Genomic DNA, 23631 nt, shown 5'->3' on the forward strand with positions numbered 1-23631 from the left:
ATTAGTTAAGTACAAAACTAATAGGTCATTGTTTTTATGGTTTTGTAGTTCAATGATTTCCTTAATACTATATTTTTTTCTTCTCCAATGGTTGCATTGATTATTGTTGTGTTTTTGGTCAACACTCTTAACTACAAGGATAATGTCAAAGATAGGGGAATGCCATGGTGGACTAAGTTCAGAACATTTAAAGGAGACAATTGAAATGAAGAGTTTTACACCCTCTCTTTCAACCTTAACTGTTTCTTCCCTTCATCCAAAGACTAAAGAAAAAATTAATGTGAAGTTGTTGAAAAGTTGAGTAAGAGAGTATGAATCTGGTTTGGGAGATTTAGCACATTATACTTAGGTGCTACATTTTGAATTATCCTCTTTGGTTCGCTACTGTTTGGTACTACATGGAGACAACACTACAAAAGTTTATGTAATGTATTTTTAATTAATTTTTTACTTTACTTCTTATGTAATGTGTATCTTAAATATTTTAATATAAATATGAATAAATATTTAAATTGTTTCTTAAAAGATAAATAAAGTGTTTAATTAAAACTCTCATAAATAAGTTGTTAAAAATTTACAAGTTTGCCTTTGATTATGTTCAGGCATTAATTATGACATTTATATCGAACTTCATCTCCAAGGAACCTTTCTTTGTAAAACTCATGGTACAAAAAACGCATTGGTAGCAAAGGCCAAATAAGTGGGGTGTTTAGGCAAAGGTTTTGCACAGACAGATCAACTTTGAAAATGCCACTTATTTTGTAGTGAACAAATTTTTTAAGACTTCTTGGACATACAAGTGATTTGAGACACTGATTATGACATTTATATCGAACTTCATTGCCAAGGAACCTTTCTTTGTAAAACTCATGGTGCAGAAACTACATTGGTAGTAAAGGCCAAATAATGGAGAGTTAAGGAAAAGGTTTTGCACAGGCAGGTCAACTTTGAAAATTACATTGATTTTGAAGTGCATAATTTTTTTTAACACTTATTTTAACATACAAGTGATGTTCATTCAATGATGTTCAGGCATTGATTATCATATTTATATCCAAGTCCATGGCCATTGATTATCATCTGTTAAAATGACATTGATTTTTAAATGAACCAATTTTTTTAAGACATTATTGGACATACAAGTTATCTTCAGACATTGATTATCACATTTATATCGAACTTCATGGCAAAGGAACAATTCTTGGTAAAACTCATTGTGCAGAAACAACACTGGGAGCAAAGGCCAAATAAGTGGAGAGTTCAAACAAAGTTTTTGCACACAAGGGTCATCTGTTAAAATGACATTGATTTTTAAGTGAACTAATTTTTTTTAAGACTTACTGGACATACAAGTGATCTCCAAGCATTGATTATCACATTTATATCCAACTCCATGGCCAATGAACCATTCTTTGTAAAACTTATTGTGCAGAAATAACACTGGGAGCAAAGGCCAAATAAGTGGGGCGTTCAGGCAAAGTTTCTGCACACAGTGGTCAACTATGAAAATGACATTGATTTTTAAGTGACCCAATTTTTTTTAAGACTTATTGGACATACAAGTGATCTTCAAGCATTAATTATGAATTTATATCCAACTCCAAGAACAAAGAAAAATTCTTTGTAAAACTCATTGTGCAGAAACAACATTGGGAGTAAAGGCCAAATAAGTAGGGAGTTTAGGCATAGTTTCTGCACACTGGGTTATCTGTGAAAATGGAATTGATTTTTAAGTGAACTATTTTTTTAAGACTTATTGGACATACAAGTGATGTTCAGGCATTGATTATGACATTTATATCGAACTTCATGGCCAAGGAACAATTCTTTGTAAAACTCATTGTGGTGTAGAAACAACACTGGGAGCAAAGGCCAAATAAGTGGGCAGTTCAGGCAAAGCTTTTGTACACAGGGGTCATTTGTTAAAATGACATTGATTGTTAAGTGAACCAATTTTTTTTAAGACTTATTGGACATACAAGTGATTTTCAGGCATTTATTATCACATTTATATCCAACTCCATGGTCAAGGAACAATTCTTTGTAAAACTCATTATGCATAAACAACATTGAGAGCAAAGGCCAAATAAAGTGGGGAGTTCAGGCAAAGTTTAAGCACACAGGGGTCAATCTGTTCAAATGGCATTGATTTTTATGTGTACCAATTTTTTTTTAAGACTTATTGGACATACAAGTGATCTTCAGGCATTGAATATCACATTTATATCCAACTCCATGGCCAAGGAACAATTGTTTGTAAACCTCATTGTGTAGAAACAACGTTTGGAGCAAAGGCAAAATAAATGGGGAATTCAGACAAAGTTTCTGCACACAGGGGTCAATCTGTTCGAATGGCATTGATTTTTAAGTGAACCAAATTTTTTTTTAGACTTATTGGACATACAAGTGATCTTCAGGCATTGATTATCACATTTATATTCAACTCCATTACTTCTTGAGTGGAAGGAAAGAGGATTTCAATCAAATTATTGAAATAAATTTTTAATGCAAATACACCAAAGAAATTATCGTCAAACGTTGTTGGCTATATAAATGATGGATATGGAAAATGAAAACTGTATTATTATAATAGTGTCTTTTTCATTCTGATTGTTGCAATAGTATCAACAAATCTATAACATATTTGTATTTTTTTCATCGATTGCAGTCCAGTAAAATAAATAAATAAATAAATATATATATATATATATATATATATATATATATATATATATATATATATATATATATATATATATATAAGACTTTAATTACAATGAAAGAATGAGAAGAAAGTCTAATTTCTTTTTCAAGGAAGTCCTTGTACCACATTGGTGATAGTTTTGGATATATTTTCAAACCATTTTTGTAATTTATGAAGATCATTTCAAATCGTGATGCTTAGCCCGAAGACCATTCAAATAATTATTCTTCCATCACGTGCTACATTTGATAAAGAAGAAATGACATAGAAAGATACTACGTTACGTTATCAAAGCTACTAACGGGTTCATCCAGAAACATTACATGAGGTTGAGTTAAAATTTCAATGCCTACTTATGTCTCTCAAATGCCAATTCCCAAGTTTGCTTTCTACACTATCTTTCAGATCCATTTCAGCCAATACATTTATTATCACCTTCTCAGTCTCATTCCTAGTTGTATCTGAAGAAGCTCAGAAGAAACCTCAAACGAGCCGCATATGTGAGGGTTTCCTTCTCAATTAGAGTTCCCAAGAAATAATCTTCTTGAGTAACACAATACTACAAAAAAATCATACATACAATCTATAAACCAGTGTTATATCTATGCATACTAGTTATTACAATTGATGAAACTCATAATCTCTGGTCTTGGATTACTTCAAAAAAGAAAAACAACTTTATTAATTGAACTTAATAATCAATAAAATTACAATAACTCTATTTTAATATAGAAAAGTATGAACTGACATTGATCAAATAATGCATTATCGAGAAAGTGACCCCTAAAGACAACCCAACTTAATGGTAAGCTAGGGTAAAAAGTCTGTAAGGAAAATTAAGTACTAAAAATCATATAATATAATACATCTGATGAAGGAGAATGGTTATAATTTCGCATCTTTGACATCCAATAAAGAGAGAAAAGAACCTTATATTACAATTCTCCAAAGTTAACAACCAAAAGAATTACCAAGGACTTCTAACTCTTAAGAACACTGTAAATGCTATCATTATATTAGCCAATTGACAGTAATGTTTCCAAGCCATGTGAATAATGAGAACTGAGCCAAAGCAATGAAGAGTAAGAAATAGTGGTGCTTGCTTGAATCATAACTCCCGACTTCAGCGAAAAGGACTCTCTTCATTGTTACTTACCCGGTGCTTGCTAGAATAAGATAATGAATTGAAAAGACAACTAGAAAAATTTGAAAAAAGGTGACATTATTGCTACTTACCCGGTGTAGGAATAGGAACAAAATAACCTTTAATTTGTTCTTAACATAGTGATCATTCACTTGAAAGTAGTATTGAGATTAGAGAAATATCGGCTTATTCATATAATATCAATATAATTAAGCTAACATGTTAACTAAAGCTGCATTGGGTTTTTCTCCAAAATCAAAGAAGCTTGACTCAATTTAAATGTAAGCATTGTTGAAGTGACACCACTTGCCATATATGAAATAAATTCAAAAGTAAATTGCAATAATGCACAACATTTAAATTTACTATAATAGGATTAAAAAGTATATGCAAAATATTAAGATGCTAAGTTGTATGGTATAATTGTTTTTGATCAGCAGATAAGCATTGCTCAAATGATATACTAAACACCTTAGAAACACGATACTCAATAGGTATATAAGTTTTCTAAGAAAAAGTAGTTTTCCACACACAATTTAGATTTAAGGAAGAAGATGCAAAACAAGAAAGAAATTAAACATACAAAAAGCTAATATAAGAGACAAATAAGAAATCAGATATAATTTTGTCAACCATGAATTACCATGTCAAATTAAATACATACATTGCTTTGGACGTATTCAGAACTTGATCCTAATATATTTTTTCTCCATATGCACCCAATTCACCTCGAATGAGTCCTGATCCAACAACATTAAATGCATTCCCAAACAAATTAGGTTGAGGGCTCGTTAGAGGTTGAGGATGCAGTTGAGGCCCCCCAGGTGGCATCCCAACATTATTATACATTCTTACTACACATAAAACAACATACAATCATATTAGCCAATCAAGTTACCTAAGATTCCACCTGCACTTAATCGCATGAATGCATATGCCTGCAAGCCATTAAATTTGTGCTTCTTGCCATATTTACATTTTCAATACATTACATTTACTTACATTTTTATGACTTTCTTCTATAATGCAATCCATCATTGTCCAAACAAACGTAATACAAAACCTAAGTCTAAATAACCCAAAATACTACCACAAATAAAAAAAATATTCAAACTTTCCACCAATAAAATACGTGCAGGACGAAATGTTCAACAAAAACTTCAAAAAACATTCAAATTTACCAAGACAAAACCTAAATGCCCAAAAAAAATTTAAAAAAATTTAAAAAAATTTAAACCCATCGAACAAAAGCTAACCATTAGCGAAATAGACGGTAAAAAACTTCGAAAACCGACCTTCAATGGCATTTTCTGGCTTCGTAAGCATCTACAGCTGAACAGTTGCAGTGAACGGCGTGCCTCCGACGAACTCCGAACTCCTTCAACGGCGACGATGGTGGCTAGTGGATAAGTGTGACGGAGGAGGAAGACGAAAATATTTCTAGGCAAGAGAAAAGATGCTTCATGAAAGTGCCTTTCTCTATTTTTGAAAACCACCAAATGAAACTCGCGAGAAACGAAATTCAAAACCACGTACTGTCTTCTATTTCCACATCATTTTCTCCTTTTAAAAAAAAATTTCACCCAATCTGATAACAACGTGACATGTGTCAAACGTAAAAATTTGTCATTTTGAAAGTGCCAAAGTATCATTACTCATCAATTTATAACATTTGAATTTCATTACCTGAGACCATTTTTTTCATACATAATACTACATGTTTTATTTATCAAATTTTTGTCTCCGTTTTGGATCTCCTTTCATTTTGGCAATTCTTCGCCAACTTCCATTTATCTATTTAACTGAAGGTTGCTGAATTTCAAAACCAAAAAAATTTTACAAAATAGAAAAAGAAAACCCACGGATTAGGATTTCTCACACAAAGAAGTAATCATTACACATAGTTCCTCTAACAACATAACTCTCTATATACTAAAAACACCTACATATACAAACATAAAAATGGAGGAAAACGAGATGATTAAATATGGTCATTGTTTTTTGGATCTATCTTAAATATCCCTCTATCTACAACATTTTTTAATTTTTTCTAAGAAACAAAATATTTATTCTTGAAAAATGTCTATAGTATTTTGATAGAAAATATATAAATGGTAATTGTAATTAGATAATGAAGGGTGATAATATGTGGTATTAAAAAATATGAATATGTAAGAAATTAAAATAAAACTATAAAAAAATAATAACAATAATTACAAAAGAGAAAAGAGGACATATAAGATATATCCTAATAAAAGCTAAAACAGAGAGTGTGTATGTGAGCTCTCACCAGGCTTGTAAAATCCCACTAAACACACTAATGCCAATCCATTCTGCAAAGTGCAATCTCACTCGTTCACTCACTTATTAGTATCAACCATAACACCAACACAAGCATTATTCCCGTGACTGACACTAACATCGTTTTCTCGTTTCAGTTTCCGTCAAAATGGAAAACCACATCTACTCCTCCTACAGCCCGTCCACCAACTACCGATTTCGCGACTCCGACTCCTCAACCATGTTCCTCTCCCACCACCACCGTGCCGCCGACTCCGCCGCCCTCCGCTTCTCCTCCTCCCTCGCCGACGACATTGCCCCGCCAGGTGTTACCTCCCGCATCGCCTCTTCCGCCGCCGCCAACTACCTCTCCCCCTGGGCCTCCTCCGCCGCCACCTCCTCCCTCGACTTCAAACGCTCCTCTGACGGTTAGTTTCTCCCATTTCCCCCTTTTAGTTTCCTTGTCTACTTTTTTTTTTTCTAGGTCAAAAGTGCTTGTTTCCGTAGATTGGTTTTTAGAACTAGCTGATTCCATATTTCTCCAAGTTGAACCTAACAGGACTAAGCTATTTAGTTTAGGTTAAACTAAAAATGAAGTAACCGAGATTTCACTGAGTCCTCTTGTTATGTTGTAATCTACGAATTTAGGTTATAGGTGCATGTTTGGGTGGGTTGTTTTTAAGAAAAGCAAAAGAGTTTTGTTTTTAGTATTAGAAAAGGGTTTATTTGTTTCTCTACGTTGAACCCAAACAGGGTCTGAGTAAATGAGCTCAATGTTGTGTTTACTTTGAAATGAAGTAACCGAGATTTCACTCATTGTGTGTAGTTCTTGAAACACATGTTTGTTGTTTCAGTTTTCTAGCAAGATAAGCTCAGTACCTGGAGTTTATGTTTGAGATGAAATGATAGGTGGTCCTGAGGGTGAGGATGCGAAGCACATCATAGCATTGGTGTGTTGTGCAGAGTAGTGTAGTGTAGTGTTGTTTGTATTGGCTGCTGTGTTGTTAGTATTTTACTCTTGTTTAAAAGTTTTAGTGATTAGTTAGTGTTTTGGCCATCAGAGTACCCAGGTTAAATTTCATTGTCTCTGGCTGCCAGCACAGGGTTAGTTGTGGATATGATTTTGGAATCTCAATTGATGATGCATATTGGTGGCTGGTATCGCAAATGAGCGGAGATATGCTTAGGATAGATTCTGTTATTATTGAATGCATGCAACTTGTTATGAACAACATTGATTATAGTAGCTAAATACAGAAAAAAAGATTGTCAGGGTTTGTTTTCTTGTGAGTGCGTTACTTGTTACATACCGACAAGGCGACACTGACCATTATGTACTTCAATTCGTCCAAATAGTTATTACTTTACATATTTTCAGGAATATGTCATGTTATGTGGTTCGTATATTTTATTTTTATATAAAGTATATCCGTTATATTTACTAACGAATGCTTTTTGTAGAAAATTATTTTCTTAGTCAAACTTATAACGTAACATTATACGTTTGCTTTGGTTTTTTGGATATACCCGTCTATTATGTACTATAGCTCTCTACCATCCAACCATTTTGGGTACAATTGGGCAAAGTGAAGCTTGGTATTCTACAAACTCACTGGCCAAGCGCCCTAGATATGAAAGTGCTTCCAATATGACTATATATCCACAGAGGCCAGGAGAAAAAGATTGTGCCCACTATATGCTCACAAGAACCTGTAAGTTTGGAGATAGCTGCAAGTTTGACCATCCTGTTTGGGTTCCTGAGGGTGGAATCCCGGATTGGAAAGAGGTGACTGTTTGCTATTATTATCACTATTATTATTTTTATGCCTATGAAAATTATATCTTATTCTATAGTACATTTACTATTGGTAACTGTAAAGTTAACATGCGTTCTTACGATTCTATATTTTATAGAAAGTTATAGAGTTAAACATATATGAATGTATGGTAGAGTATTATATACCAATTTAACTAATGTTTTTTTTCAGTGTTTATATTAGCTAATTTGTAGCAAAAACCCTCATTTTCTATTTTTTTTCACTGCAAAAACTGTATATTACAAATATTTATTTCTTATAATAGAGTAAAATTGTAGATTATAATAGAATAAACACCAGCAAAATATTATAGTTCAACTGTTCTTGTATTACCGTATATATTTTAATAATATTAAAGAGAAATGGCTAATTGTAATATCCCAATGCGTTTGCCAGAGACTGGAGCATGCAAATCTTACGAATGAACCTTGTTATAAATTCATCTTGAGGACTTATGAGATACTCTGAAGATATCTTTCTTAGTCATGTGAACTAACAAAACTAGTGGAGACAAGAGATACATCTTGACATGTTTTACTTTTTAAAAAAATAGGAACCTCTTTATCTCTAAGGGTAGAGCTAACAAAAATATCTTGTTTAGCTGTAAGATAATTTGGACTTGTGTCTTTAATAGTTCTTGGGATTTGATAGTGTGGCCAACCATATTTGGGATTTAGTGGAACAGTGGGAGTCTCCACAAATGTGAAATGGCAAGTCAGTGCAAGCTAGTTTCTTGACTTTCCTTCAAAATCTCTACTTCATACTTTCTTCTTGGGCTCCCTTTGCAGGATACATAAGGGGGAATATGAGATGGGTTGAGAACTTGGTTTACCAATCCCAGTGTGTGTGGAAGGGTGATAGGATCCTAAGGGTCTATGTCAGGAAAAAAGGAACAAAAAACAAGACATAAGTGGTTAGAGGGTAGATAAAGGTTGTTGGTATAGCGGGAGGGTGTTAGTTTGTCTGGTTTGTTGTTAGTTGCTTTTGTACCTAGTATGTAAGGGAAAATAAGTGTCTTTGGGGGACACATTTTGTTTTATAAAGAGTGTAGACAGGATCATTACATCCTGGGGAGGAAGGATTGCTTCCTTGGTTGTTTTCGTGTTTGTGCATTCCAACAATAAAGAAACCTTTGTCATTTATATGTTTTGTGTGGACCAAACCAGAGGATAGTTTGGGTTTCTTGTCACCAAGAACCCTAACATTTGGTTTAACCTGCTAGATCTCAAAAGGGGAAAAATAATGGAAGAAGAATCAGCACAGTTGAAAGGGAGATCGAGGAACTAAAGGAGGGTCATCAAGAACTCAAGGAGATGTTCAAAGATTTTATGAAAAATTCCAAGAATTCAGACAGGAATTCAAAGGGCAGACAAGGGTCAGTGAATGGGGGAAGAAGGGGAAAAAAGGACGAGGTTGAGGAGGAAATAGAAGAAGAGAAAGGGGACATATAGAAAGTTTGGATGAAAGGGTAGGGTTGCCTATGTTTGAGGGGATTGATCCAGAGGGATGGATATCCAGAGCTGAGAAATTTTTCGAGATTCAAAACGTGGCGCAACAAGGGAAAAATTAAGATTGGCCTACATTATCATAGAGAGAGGGGCCAACCACTGGTTCCAATTCTGGAAAAAAATACCAAAAATCCATCTTGGGAAGAACTAACCGAATCTTTAATCAAAAGATTTGGAGGGAAAGATAGGTGTGTGAAAAACTGGTTGCGTTAAGGCAGAAAGGGACCGTGGAAGAATATATACAAGATTTTGAAAGGTTAGTGGCGCAAGCTTCTAAGTTGACAGAGGAACAGTGGTTGGGCTATTTCTTTGCTTGTTTGCAGGGAGATATAAGGAGCTAGATTAGGCCACACAATCCCATAAATTTGTTGAGGGCGATGGAGATCGCCAGGGACTTAAAGGAGGTAACCAAATATTCAAGTATGAATAGGGGGTTGCCAGTAGGATCAGTTAATCGGCTGGAAGGTATCAGGGAGGGTACAAGGTTGTTTCAAGGCCAAAAGTGTTCAGAGGGGCCAAAATTGGACAGAGTACGGGGAGTAACCTTAGTACAACAAGAAAAGAAGGTGCTAGTACCATGAGAGGGTCCAAGATTGGTAGTAATGAGATGGGGAATAACAGAAATAGGGGGATAAGAAACCTTTCTTATCTAGAGTATATACGGGGAAGGGAAGATGGGAGATGTTTTCATTGTGGAGGGCCGTACAACCCTAGTCATAGGTGTCTTGAAAGGAGTGTCAAAGTTTTGATTTTGGCGGAGGAAGTAAGAGATGGGGAATATATGGAGGAAATGGGCAGAAACAAATGGATTTGTTGACGTTCTCAGTTTGAGGATTGACACCAACTAACACAATGAAGTTATAGGGTGTGGTAAAGGGAAGACGTGTGTTGGTATTTATTGATAGTGGCTCCAGCCACAACTATATCTCAACCAAACTGGTTAAAGAACTTGGCTTGGGTGTGGAAGAAACTTCTTCCTACAAAGTGTGCTAGGGAGATGGCCACAAGTGGATTTTGTAGGGATGTTTTAGTTGTGTCGGAAGGGCTAGAAGTAAGGGAGAATTTTTATTTGTTTGGATTAGGTGGAGTAGACCTGATATTGGGAATAACATGGCTAGCATTTCTTAGGGAAGTCAGAACAAATTGGATGAGTCTAACAATGAGTTTTGGGAAAGGAGATGGGGAGGTGATGATTGAAGGAAAACTGACCTCCTCCACTACAAAGGAAGACTTGTCTTATAAGCAAAATCAGGGTGGATACCAAAGTCAGGACGTTTAGGGGTCTATCGAATATATAGAAAGGTGGCTCAGTTGTTATACTGGGTAGTAATGAAGAAATCCATAGCTGGATTTGTGGCTGCCTGCCTAATCTGCCAGCAACATAAGCAACATAAGTATCAGGCATCCTCACACAAGGATTAATCTAACCATTACCCATACCTAAGGCCATATGGGAGGAGATAAGCATGGATTTCATTGTGAGCCTACCTAAATCCAATGGGTACGATGCAGTGTTAGTGGTGGTGGATAGGTTGAGTAAGTATGGCCACTTTATACCCATAAAACACCCCTATTCAGCAAAAAGTATAGCCGAAGTGTTTGAAAGATGTTGTAAGTTTACATGGAGTACCTTCCTCCATAATTAGTGACAGAGATCTTACATTCCTTAGTTTGTTCTTGGAAGGAGTTATTAAGACTTTAGGGGACAAAATTGTTGATGAGTACAACCTATCACCCAAAAACGGATGGCCAAACCGAAGTGGTGAACAGAACTCTTGAAACATATTTGAGATGTTTCTGTTCAGAACAACCCAAAAGTTGGAGCTTGGTTCTTCCATGGGCAGAATACTGGTACTATTTGTACTTGGAGAAACGATGGTTGAAACGGTGGCACAAGAGCTACAACAAAGGGATGAAGCTTTAAGGCAATTAAGTTATCATCTGGAAAGAGCCCAAGGACAAATAATCAAATTTGCCGACTGGAAGCACAGACCATCGGTGATTAAAGTAGGGGATTGGGTATATTTGAAGATTCAGCCCAATAAGCAAGCATCCATGCCTACTAGACTACACCCTAAATTATCAGCAAGATACTACGCCCTTTCCAAGTAAGCAAACAAGTGGGATTAGTAGCACTTAGGTTACAACTTCCAGCAACAGTGCGGATTTATCTGATTTTTTCACATATCTCAACTCAAGCTGGCAGTGGGAACACAACAAGTACAAAAAGAACTACCAGAGGAACTCCGGGGGGAAGGGTTAGTTTGTTGGCCCCTCCGGGTGTTGGAAAGAAGGGCAGTGAAGATACAAGGAGAAGCTGTGCCTCAGTTGCTTATTGAGTAGCAGGAAGGAGGACCAGAGGCGGTTACATGGGGAGATGAAGCAACCATCAATTCCCAGACTTTGACCTTGAGGACTAGGTTGTTTAGGGACGGACAAGTAATGATAGGATCATAAGGGTCTATGTCAGGAAAAAAGAGACAAAAAACAAGATATAAGCGGTTAGATGGTAGAGAAAGGTTGTTGGTCAGGCAGGAGGGTGTTAGTTTGTCTGGTTTGTTGTTAGTTGCTTTTGTACCTATTATATAAGGGAAAATAAGTGTCTTTGGGGGAGACGTTTTGTTTTGTAAAGAGTGTAGACAGGATCATTACATCATGGGGAGAAAGGATTGCTTCCTTGGTTGTTTTCATGTTTTGCATTCCAGCAATAAAGAAACCTTTGTCATCTACTTGTGTTGTGTGTGTGTGTTCTGTGTGGACCAAACCAGAGGTTAGTTTGGGTTTCTTGTCACCAAGAACCCTAACAAAGGGGGAAAAGAGTGGGATATACTGTTAGGCTATTAGTATATGAAAGTCAGTGGGGAAGGTAAAGACGCATAAATTGTGTTTAATTTTTGTGAAGGAGGTTATTGCCCCCAAATGTAGCATTATCTTTCTTAAGTTTACTTTCTATATCCTTGTTCTGAGCCGATAATCCTGTAATATTAGTGGTGGGCACTCTCTGCATCTAAATTCAATGAAACCATTTTTATTTCTGGGTACTAACTGGCATGTGAGATTTTAATTTGGGATCTTTGGTAACCCTGTTTCACTTTCTTGATTTGGCAACTTTATAGGCATATTTTTATGCATTAGTCTATGTACTTCCTGTGCAATTTTATCAGAATGATATTTTACAATGTTAATGAATTTTTCTCTAGAAGAATCTATTACCCTTTGAGTTCTAGGATGGGTGTGGCAAATATTGTGGTTAAAACCTACATGGGTTGCCTATTATGTATGATACGATCATTCTTGTTCTAGTTATCTCATGTTGTGAGTAAATATGGTGTTTCTTACCCTTCATATTATTTCTATTTCTTTCTCTGCTTGCATTGGGTTTTGATCTCACAAGATGATATCTTATTGTCCAGAAAATTTGGTTTGTACTAATTTGATGATGCACATGGTTGATTCATACCTGATTTAGGTTCCAAATGTTGTTACAAGTGAAACTCCTCCTGAGAGACCAGGGGAACCAGATTGTCCAGTGAGTAGATTTTGCAATTTTTTTTGTCTCTCTTTGTATGTATGTGGTCATTTTCTAATTCATTTGAATCCAATACATTGCAGTACTTTCTGAAAACTCAGAGATGCAAGTTTGGTTCCAAGTGCAAATTTAATCATCCTAAGGTTTCCTCTGAAAATGATGATGTATCTGCTGGCTTACCTGAGAGGCCATCAGAGCCCCCTTGCTCGGTTAGTAATTTACACTTCTCCTTAACATGAGATTTTACTTATCTATATGGCTTATGCTATGTTTTAATATTTATGCAGTTCTACATGAAAACTGGAAAATGTAAATTTGGTGCTTCTTGTAAATTCCATCACCCCAAGGATATCCTGATTCAGTCGTCTCATGAGTTGAGTCATACTGCTGCTCAGACAGAAATAAATTCTATGATAGGAGGGGCACTTGGAGATACGCAACCAATTACGTCACTAATATCTCCATCTTTTCAAAATAGCAAAGGACTTCCAGTAAGACTGGTAAATTTTTATCCTTTGGTGCCCATTCTTTGATCAAAGGAAAGACACATCAATTCATCTAGTATCATGCCCTTTTCAAATTTATTGATTTTTCCAATTCATTCCATTATTTGCTAGATGTATGCTGCTTTGAACTGCTGACTCAAATTAATAATTGTAGTAGAATAATGATATTGAATTTGAGGGATTGGATTGGTTTTGTTGGGCTTTGTAACCTCGACTGTTTTACTTTGATGGTATATGAAGTTATAGCTCATAGAAATGCTAGGAACACAACTTCTATAGTTAGTTAATTTTAACCAGTAGAAGAGCGTGTGTTGAAAATATTTTGTTCCTTGCATTCCTCTAATTTATATTGTAAGTTCTGTAATTATAGAAATGAGGAGCAAATCCTTTATAATAAGGAATATCTAGATTACATATGTATTACTTGGAACATTTTTATTCCTGGATCATATATTTGTTGTTGGAGGATATGAAATCTTCACTATCTATTGTATTAATTTTGTTATCTCAGTATAAACAAAGCATTTGTGTTGTCTCAGAAACATATAGTTTCAGCTCAGTGTCTCTCTCTTTCCTATAGTTTAACATGGTAATTAGAGGAATTTATAAAACTGTATTGGCTTAGTAGACTCATCTTCTCTAGAGGGTTTTTTCTTTTCGGTGAATCTTTCTCTCAAGTTCACGAGCATTGTTTTGGCGACCTGAATTTGCTTCCGCAAGCACAAGTTTGGGATTGGGTTGCACTAATCTATCCAACTGTGTAAACACCGATATGAACCACCCATCCATGTGCCCTCACATGCGACTTCTCTCCACCCTGAATCTCCAATACACTTGTGGTGGCACCTGAAGGCCAACCAACTTGCACCTAGGTTGTTGCTCCATAAATTCCTATCCTTATGGTGGTGGCTCCATCTCAGTTTATTCATTGTTTGATCTACTTTTCTCAGGTTAGTTTTTTTTTCTAGATTTAAGAAAAAAAAAAACGTCTTCCAGCACCCAATCAACATGTCGAACATATTCTCTTGCATTTTTAACCATATTTTTAATATTGTGAAGATGGTTGGGTCTAACTATTCAACTTGGGCTTCCAAATTGGGTTATGGTTAGTGGGTTGGGATACAAATATCTCACCACAACTGCATAATCCATTTCTTCAACACAATGTGGATAATGTATATAGATTGATGTTTAACTATGTAGTGTTATTGAATCCACTATCACACCTCACTCAAATGTATTTTTCGTCCTCATGGGACATGTGCGTCAGTTTGGAGTAAGGCCTATGCCCTTTATACCAATGACACATAATGTTTGTACTGTGTGTGCAAAGATATTGACACTTCTTCCTCCTCGACGATTGAAGGTCTTAGGTATCCTTGGGTGACTTCATATGACCTTACCGAATGTTAATGAGCTCCTTACTCCATCTGCAAATGTAAAGAAGAAATTGAAAATCACAAAACATTTTTATGACCTTGGGATTGTATGGCTTGCCAAGAGTATCCTACTACCTTGTGATCCGATTTTGGGTTCACCAGTAAACCCTATTATGACTTTTTCACATCTGTGCTTCTCCGTATTCCTTAAAAAGTAAACATGGAGTCTCATACTTTGTCCGTTGGGTAAAAAGCTTCCGTTACATCATAAAGCAATAATGTTATACTCTTTTGTGAAGGTAATCCTAGAAGTTGTCCGAAATGCAACCATTACCTCCCATTGGACATGCCATTAATAAGTGTTAAAACCTACACGGAAAACTCTCTAATTCACTGTAACTGAAAACAATGTTACCTTGTAGGATCGAGTATTGGCCAAGATGACTCTTAGAAAGTGGAGTTTTAATCTAACTTATCACAAAATTGATTTGTAAGATGAGGTTTGCATGAACTTATATTGTAATTTTGTCATATCTCTAGTCAATGTAAGATTTCCATTGCACCCTCTTATGTTGAAGGTTGGACATCTCAAATGTTAGACTAAATATTTATGGGTGGTTCAATAGAGGATGACATTATAGTTCTAACAAATCTCATTATAATAGGTTCTAATACCATCTTAGAAAGTGAATTTAAATCTAAGGTATGTGAAGAAGGTTCTCGGGCAAGGGCTGTTATATGAAGAAAAAGGAAGCCTTCAGGTATCTGGATACTGTGATGCTGATTGGGCAGGTTCTCTTATCGATAGACGATCTACTACTAGATATTGTGTTTTCCTTGGAGGAAACATTATCTCATGGAAAAGTAAGAAATATAATGTAGTGGCTTGATCAACAGCTGAAGTTGAATATAGGGCAATGGTGTCACTAACATGTGAACTTATATGGGTGAAATAGTTTCTTCAAGAGCTTAGCTTTTGTGACATCCAGAGTATGAAGATGTATTGTGATAACCAAGTTGCTTTTTACATTGCATCAAATCCAGTGTTTCACGAGAAAACTAAACATATAGAAATTGATTGTCATTTTGTTCGGGAAAAGTTATTGTCAAAAGAAATATGTACCGAGTTTGTTGGATCAAATGACCAACTCGCAGATGTGTTGACTAAGTCATTAAGGGGACCTCGGATTGAGTTTATTTGTTCCAAGCTTGGTACATACAATTTGTATGCTCCAGCTTGAGGGGGAGTGTTAGAATAATTACTAAGTCTACTTAGGTTAGTGTAGTTAGAAGGACTAAAGTAGGGAGTAGTGTGTTGGGTTATCTCTAAAGATTGTACCTAGCAGTGTAGGACAATTCCTTGACCTTTCATCTCCCTATTGTATCAACTTTTTATTAGTATAAATAGCCGAACATGAGAAGGGTCCATTAAGTCCTTTAGAAATATATTTCTCTACTTTAATCTTAAGTCTAACATTGCCATTGTTGTGAGCATAGTAAGTCAATTTTTAAACTCCTTGTTGAGACAAATGCAATTGTATGGATTTAGAGTATATTAAGAATCCTCCTAGCAAAGGTCTTATGAAAGTAAGGGAAATACTCAAATTGTTGGGTTTTATGACGCTGATTGGACAGGGTTTCCGAGGGATAGATCATATTCTATTATTGTTGGAGGTAATGTAATATCATAGGAAAGTAAAAAACAATATCTAGGCTAGGTCAAGTGCAGAAGTGGAATGCAGGATATCACCAGGAATTTATCAACTCTAGTAAAAAGTGGGCTAACAAATTGACAAATTCTCTAGGAGGACCAATGATTGATCATAATTGCAGTAAGCTGATGGCCAATGTTATAATTGTTGAAATAATGAGCAAATCCTTTAAATAAGGTATCTATGTTTTATATATATTATTAGATACGTTTTGCTTATTCGTATCTTTATATTAGGGGATATCACTTATCTTTTAAATATTCTATTGATTTTGTTTTCTCAATATAAATAAAGTCTCCGTACTGTCTCATGGAAGCACTTGGTTTATGCTCAATGTTTCTCTTTTTTTCTATAGATCAACAATAAGATACCCATAGATTCCTTGGCTTCTAGCTTGTGACGACTTTTTCCTTACTAATTTGTTGCCTTCATTTTATTTAAAGCCTGTATTTTACTGTGCAATTCTCTCCTTACAGGGGGAAGTGGATTGTCCATTCTACATGAAAACTGGCAGGTTAGTATTGGTTTATTTTCTATTGGTTTCATAATTTTAGAGAAAGTCATATTTATTTTTCCTTGGCTCTCATAGGAAACTGCAAAATGGTGATTATTTCTCCATAATAAGCTAGTTATAGCACATGTTCTTTGGATTAAATATTCTTATTTTTTTTTTCATTCATATGAATCAGTTGCAAGTACGGTGCCACTTGCCGCTACAATCATCCTGACAGGAATGGTATGTATAACATTGATTGTTCATTCATTTTCCTTTCCAAACAACTATTCACATGATCATACTTTCATGCAGCAATTAATCCACCCATTGCTGGATTAGGCGCTTCTACTTTGCCATCCTCAGCTACTAGTCTGAATATTGGACTTCTTAGTCCAGCTGTGTCTGTTTATCAAGCTTTTGACCCAAGGCTGTCAAATCCAATGGTAATGTGGAAATTGCTACTGTACTTATTGTCGTAGAGGATTGACTAATTCAAATTGCAAATAATGTTGTCCCTGATGCTCGTTATTGTCGGGTAGGGGGTGGAGCTGTGGATGCTTCTGGCTGAGTTTCTTAATGTGTAGTATATTTTTGGTTATTCGCCAAATGAATACACAGTATCTTAGTATACAGTCAAACATAGAACATTGAGTCTTTGATTTATAGATTTGAACGGATAGGTATTCGTGATAAGTAAACATTGTAAAAGTAATATTTTGTTAATTATATTCTCAAAGAAGAATAATATTTGTTTGGTGTAGTTTTGCTCATCTTCCATTCTAAATCAATATTAAGTAATTAAGTATGGTTAATTGTGGGTGTGTGCTATAGCCATTCATTTTTTTCATTGCTTTTGCCTCAAGTCTCGTTTTCTGTTTATCTTCCATGGTTTCCTGGTTGCCTAAAATTGTTAAGCATAATGTTTTTTGAGATGCTGCGGCTCATCTTGTGCATTATATGCATAGGATATGTTTCTCACAGAAAAATACATGTTTGGGTTCTATAGTGGTGAGGCCTCTTTTGCTTTTTTGACTCAATAATGTAGGAGGACAAGTAGATTTGCTCTTAACAATTCTCAATATTAACAACAAATTGATTCTAAACTGAATTTCCATGTGTCATAGATGACTTACTCAAAACTCAATGTGTCTTATGCATGTGGCATGTTTTCCAGTCTCAGGTGGGAATTGCAGAAACCATCTATCCTCAACGACCTGGCCAGATCGAATGTGATGTAAGCAAAGACTTGTCTTTTGTTCTAGTAATTAGATTTCCAGCCAATACGTATTTGGAATTTTACATGTCAGCATTTATTTGTTGGGTCATTTAGTATTCAATTTAAAAAGTGCAGGGGGCTAAGGGTTCAATTCAGATCTTCTGTTTTCTTTTTTAAAAAACTAAATAAGGTAGGGTAGCCTTAATAATAATACCATGAAGCAGATTAGATGAAGAATTATACAAAGTATCATTATGTGATTTTTTTGGCTAGAAATAAATAAACATTTGTTGACATATTGTGTGGTTTGAATTGGATTAACTTAATGTTGGGGGCTTGAATATCATAAATTCATTCTCATGGCAATAGCAGACACATTATTGAGATTTCAAGGAAGTGATTAGGATAAGGATTATTAAGTACGTTTTTAATGTCATTTTCTTGTCATCGACAATATGATATTTCCCTTCAAGCGTCGAAAGCCAGTACGTGGAAAGTAGGTGTTGAAGCAGGTGAATTGGTTACAAAGTGGAGGCAATTTGATCAGTCGGATTAGTTCCCTTTTTTAAGAAATTACATAAAATTTGAAGTTACATTCTATTAGTGTTCACTGCTCCATGGCTGCTTATTAGTAAGCTCACGTTGTGGTTGATAATTAAGGTTAAATATAACTGAGCAATAGCTGAAGATCCCAATTTTCTCTCCTCTCTTTTACTCTTTATACATGTAATACTGATTCTATTTTACCTAACAATTGAGTGTAACTAGCTATTTGTTATCGAGTATCTGGTTTTTAATTATATTATTTCATATAGACAAAAAATTATTAAATCTTCATCGAAACTTATTGATTTGCTGAACTTTCGTGTCTCACAACCTCTTTAAATTCTAATTTTGTTTTATATTTCTATTCTGTGTAGTTTTACATGAAAACTGGCGACTGTAAATTCGGTGAAAGATGCAAGTATCATCACCCAATTGATCGCTCAGCACCATCACTGTCAAAGCAGGCTTCTGTCAAGCTCACTCCTGCAGGATTACCAAGAAGAGAGGTATATGTCAAATCCTTTTCAGGGGCATAGTTCAATTTGTCGCTTTGTTTGCATTTTCTGTTAACTTTTTTCATTAATCAGTTTGCATTTTCAAAGTGTAAGATTGATATGACTAGTCTGGATTTGGCTTTGGTGTCAACCTATTTTAATTTACTTGATATCTCTCACTGCATGTGAAGAGAGCTTACCAAAACAATCTTAGTAGATGCTGTTTATGACCGATCTTGTAAACAATGTGTCCAAGCAAATCGTCCATGTGCATTTGTCATTGTGGACATAAGCTCTAGCTTAAGTAGCATCCTCTTGACTAGCCTCAATTGCTACCAAAACAAGGTTATATTTAAACAATGTATGATGGATGTTTTGTTACTTGACAGGGTGCGGTTATTTGTCCATATTATTTGAAAACTGGAACATGCAAGTTTGGTGCGACCTGCAAGTTTGACCACCCACCACCTGGAGAAGTTGTGGAGATTGCAAAATCTCAAGGAACATCAGCCGATGGAGGGAAGCAGAATACTGATAGAATGTTCTTCCCTTGAGCAAAGCATTGAGATCTTCTCGCATGAAACTCAACTCTGTATTTGATGATTCCTTTAATTCTGCTTTGTATTCGTACCATGGTATGAATCGCTGTGACTGAACACCTGTTTTTGTTTCCTTTAGTGACTAATTTCTCTTTTGACCTACCAAGATCTGTTTAACTCATGGCACAATTCATTCTAACACATTTATATCCGAAAAATCAAACATACATTGTGTTTAATCCTATTATGAATTTGATGTACAACAGGTAAATTTACAATTGTAGCAATTGGATGTTTGATCTCTTTTTGTTTAAATCTAATAAAGTTATTTAATTTTAAAGGGATGATGTTCAACATATTACAAAAACTTCATCAACGAAAATAATTTTAACATGCATTAATATTGGCTTCTTTTTATTTATTTATTTAATATATATATATATATATATATATATATATATATATTAGATGATTAGATATGTTATTTTTTTTTTATTTATAGTTACTTTGTTATTAATTTTTATTTTTATTTTAGGTTTAGATCATATTTTATTTATTATAAATACTATATTTTATATGTATTTTTACACAAGAAAAATTAATTATAAACCTAATTTTACTATTCTCAGCATGATAATTAAATCTCAAGTTTTTTTAGAAAAGTTTTTGTTGTCTCTTTTATTGTCGTTGTCATTATTGTAGTTGGAGTTCTAGTTCAATCCTGTGATCACATGATTTTGATCATCTCCAAATGACTATTGTGTTTGGTAGTGACCATTATTAGTGAGATAATTTCTTTCCTTTCTGGATTTAGTCTTGTTGTTTTGATTGAAGAAACTTGAATTTATAAGGTTTCTCTTGTTCATCTTTGTCTTTTTTCATTGTTTCTTTTTATCTTTCTTCTATCATTAATGGGTTTGATTTGTTCATATATATCAATTATATTAGTGTGCATGTCTATTGATAAGTTAGATGGGACTAACTTTGTGATTTAGACATCATACATTAAACTTTGGCTTTAAGAGTTAAAAGTATGTTGATCTTATTACTCAATAAGTGATTGATATTGCTTTTATTGAAGTTATCCATTGGGTGAAAATTAATGCTTTGTTATGCATCATTTTGAAGGGTGTCCTTCAATTTTTAAACAAAATTTTCTTCCTAAGACACATGTTCTGTTTAGAAATATGCTAATTATATGGATAAGATTTATGCCTTTTTTTCATGAATTTAATGAGCTATTGTCTTTTGTCTCTACTTTTGTTCAAGAAATAAGCAACAGTCAAAGTTCTTCACGGTATTGATATTACATGAACTTAATAAATATTATTATGTTTGTGATCAAGTTTTGGGTTCAACAGTTGTACCCACTTTGGTTTCTACTTGTTCCACTCTTTGCGTTTACCAAGTAAACAAATCAATGATATATATGCTTGATGATTCATTAATGTCTCAACATGACGATCTCAATTGCTTTCGTAAGTCTGGATAAGGACGTCACAAGTATGACCATTATGGTAAGTTAGGTTATAAGGTTAACATATGTTATACATCACATGAACATCCTCTTCAATTTGGTGTTGATGTTTACACTGATCCTCCTTCACAATCACCACATGTGGATCCTATTTAATTTGATATCACCAACAAATATTTTTATTAGTAACGTTCTCAAATGGTATAAGGGTTAACAACCTTCTAGTTACATTGCTTTTGTAGTAAGCATAGGTACATCTTTTATTGGTTTGACTCAAACTTCTTCTTTTGGTCCTTGGATTCTTGACTCAAGAGCTACAAATCATATAACTAGTAACAAATCCTTCTTTCCCTCTTTATTCTCTTTAGATGGTTTACCATCGGTTACAATGGTTGATGGATATAGGGTTTTAGCTCAAGGTATTGGGACGATTTACTTTTTTCCTTTTTTTATCCATTAATAATATTCCTTATATTCTTAGGTCTCCTTTTAACTTATTATCCATTAGTCATTTAACATGTTCTCTTGATTGTGTTATTTCTTTTACCAAACATGTTTGTTTATAGCATCAAAGTTCGAAAGAGGTGATTGGCATCGGATGTGAGTCTCATGGTCTTTATCATCTCTGCCCTTCTACATATGTTGGCACAATTATAAAGTCTCAATCTCTTCTTCATGCTTAGTTAGGTCATCCTACTCTTGCCAAATTGCAGTAGCTTGTTCCCACCTTATCCAAGCTATCCAATTTGGTGTGTAAGTCGTGTCAATTAGGCAAGCATAGTCGTAGTTCTTTTTCTCGTAATGTCTCTTAACGTTCTTTGTTCCCTTTTGCCTCATTTCTCTCTAACATTTGGGGACCTAATCATGTTAAGTCTAATAATATTTTGTTATTTTTATTGATGATTCCAGATGTACTTGGTTGTTTATGATGAAAAATTGTTCTGAATCATTTCATATATTCTAATCTTTTTTAATGAAATTAAAACTCATTTTTGTGTTTCTATTCAAGCTTTACAAAATGATAATGACTGTGAATATCTTTCCCATTCTTTTAAACAATTTATCCCTCTTGTTCCATCAAACTTCATATACTTATACATCTCAACAATATGAGGTGATTGAACGTAAAAATAGACATCTTATTGAAACAAATCACACTCTTTTAATTCATGGTGATGTTCCCAATATTTTTCAAGTGATGTTATTCTTATTGCATGTTATCTCATTAATTTCATGTCCTCTTTGGTTATAGATAATAAAATACCTCATTCTATTTTATTTTCTCATGAACCTTTTCATCCTTTTCGTCTAAAAGTTTTTGGGTTTACATGGTTTGTTCATAATTTTAATCTTGGTCTTGATAATTTATCTCCTCGATAACACAAATGTATTTTTTTAAGATTTACTAGATACCAAAAGGATATAAGTGTTTTTCTTTTACTTTATGTGATGTCACATTCTATGAATCTTCTTTTTTCCTTTAAAGGTTATTCTTCTTTTGGTATGTTTTCATCTAATACAGTCAATATTTTTAGAACAATTAATATTCCTTTTATTTTTGGTCCTCCAAAGTTGCCTTGTCCACCACCACCAGATTCTTCTCCATCACCACTTCAAGTTTGTAGTTGTAGACATCGTTTTCAACAACCACAAGTGACTTGAGTCAAGTGTCAACTACTTTGTCTTCGTTGACTCTAACAATTGAGTCTTATCTTCCAATTACCCTCTGAAAGGGTATTCATTCTACCCGTAATCCCTCTCAGTATTATATTGCTTTGAGTTATCATAGATTATCTTCACCTTGTTATACCGGTCTTTTTCATCTATTTTTTTTATGACTATTCCAAAATTTGTCAATGATGCCTTAATCCATTGTGGTTGGCATCAGGTCATGCTAGATGAACTAAGTGCTATTCAGAATGGTGAAACTTTGTAGTTTGTCCCATTATCGTCCAGGAAATCTGTTGTTGGTTGCAGATGAATTTTTTCTATCAAAGTTGGTTCATATGGTACTATTGATCACCTCAAAACTCGTCTTGTGGCTAAAAGTTACACAAATTTTTGAATTCATTTTTATGGTGATACTTTTTCTCTAGTGACAAAGATGACTTATGTTCGTTTATTTATAATCATGGATACCCTTCAACAATGACCTCTTTAACAATTAGATGTAAAAAATGTGTTCCTATATTGAGATTTGAAAGAAGAGATTTGTACGAACTAAGCTCTAAGATTTTTTGCTTAAGGAAAGTCTTTTATGTTGATATGTGGTCTTTGCAAATAT

At 34.4% G+C, this 23631-nt stretch overlaps 1 protein-coding gene across 1 annotated transcript; it reads left to right on the top strand.

Annotated features, from left to right (window-relative positions):
• The first annotated feature begins 6122 nt into the window (after window positions 1-6122).
• Window positions 6123-20112, top strand: LOC106752954 (zinc finger CCCH domain-containing protein 37). The gene is made up of 11 exons (XM_014634735.2): window positions 6123-6556; window positions 7676-7914; window positions 12923-12982; window positions 13066-13191; window positions 13270-13482; window positions 17056-17093; window positions 17269-17315; window positions 17388-17518; window positions 18250-18309; window positions 19212-19343; window positions 19721-20112. Exons 1-11 carry the CDS (start codon window positions 6298-6300, stop codon window positions 19883-19885), a joined length of 1470 nt encoding a protein of 489 aa, XP_014490221.1. The 5' UTR covers window positions 6123-6297; the 3' UTR covers window positions 19886-20112.
• The last annotated feature ends 3519 nt before the right edge of the window (window positions 20113-23631 follow it).

Source organism: Vigna radiata, unplaced genomic scaffold (assembly GCF_000741045.1).
Source record: "Vigna radiata var. radiata cultivar VC1973A unplaced genomic scaffold, Vradiata_ver6 scaffold_129, whole genome shotgun sequence".
NCBI classification, from domain to species: domain Eukaryota; kingdom Viridiplantae; phylum Streptophyta; class Magnoliopsida; order Fabales; family Fabaceae; genus Vigna; species Vigna radiata.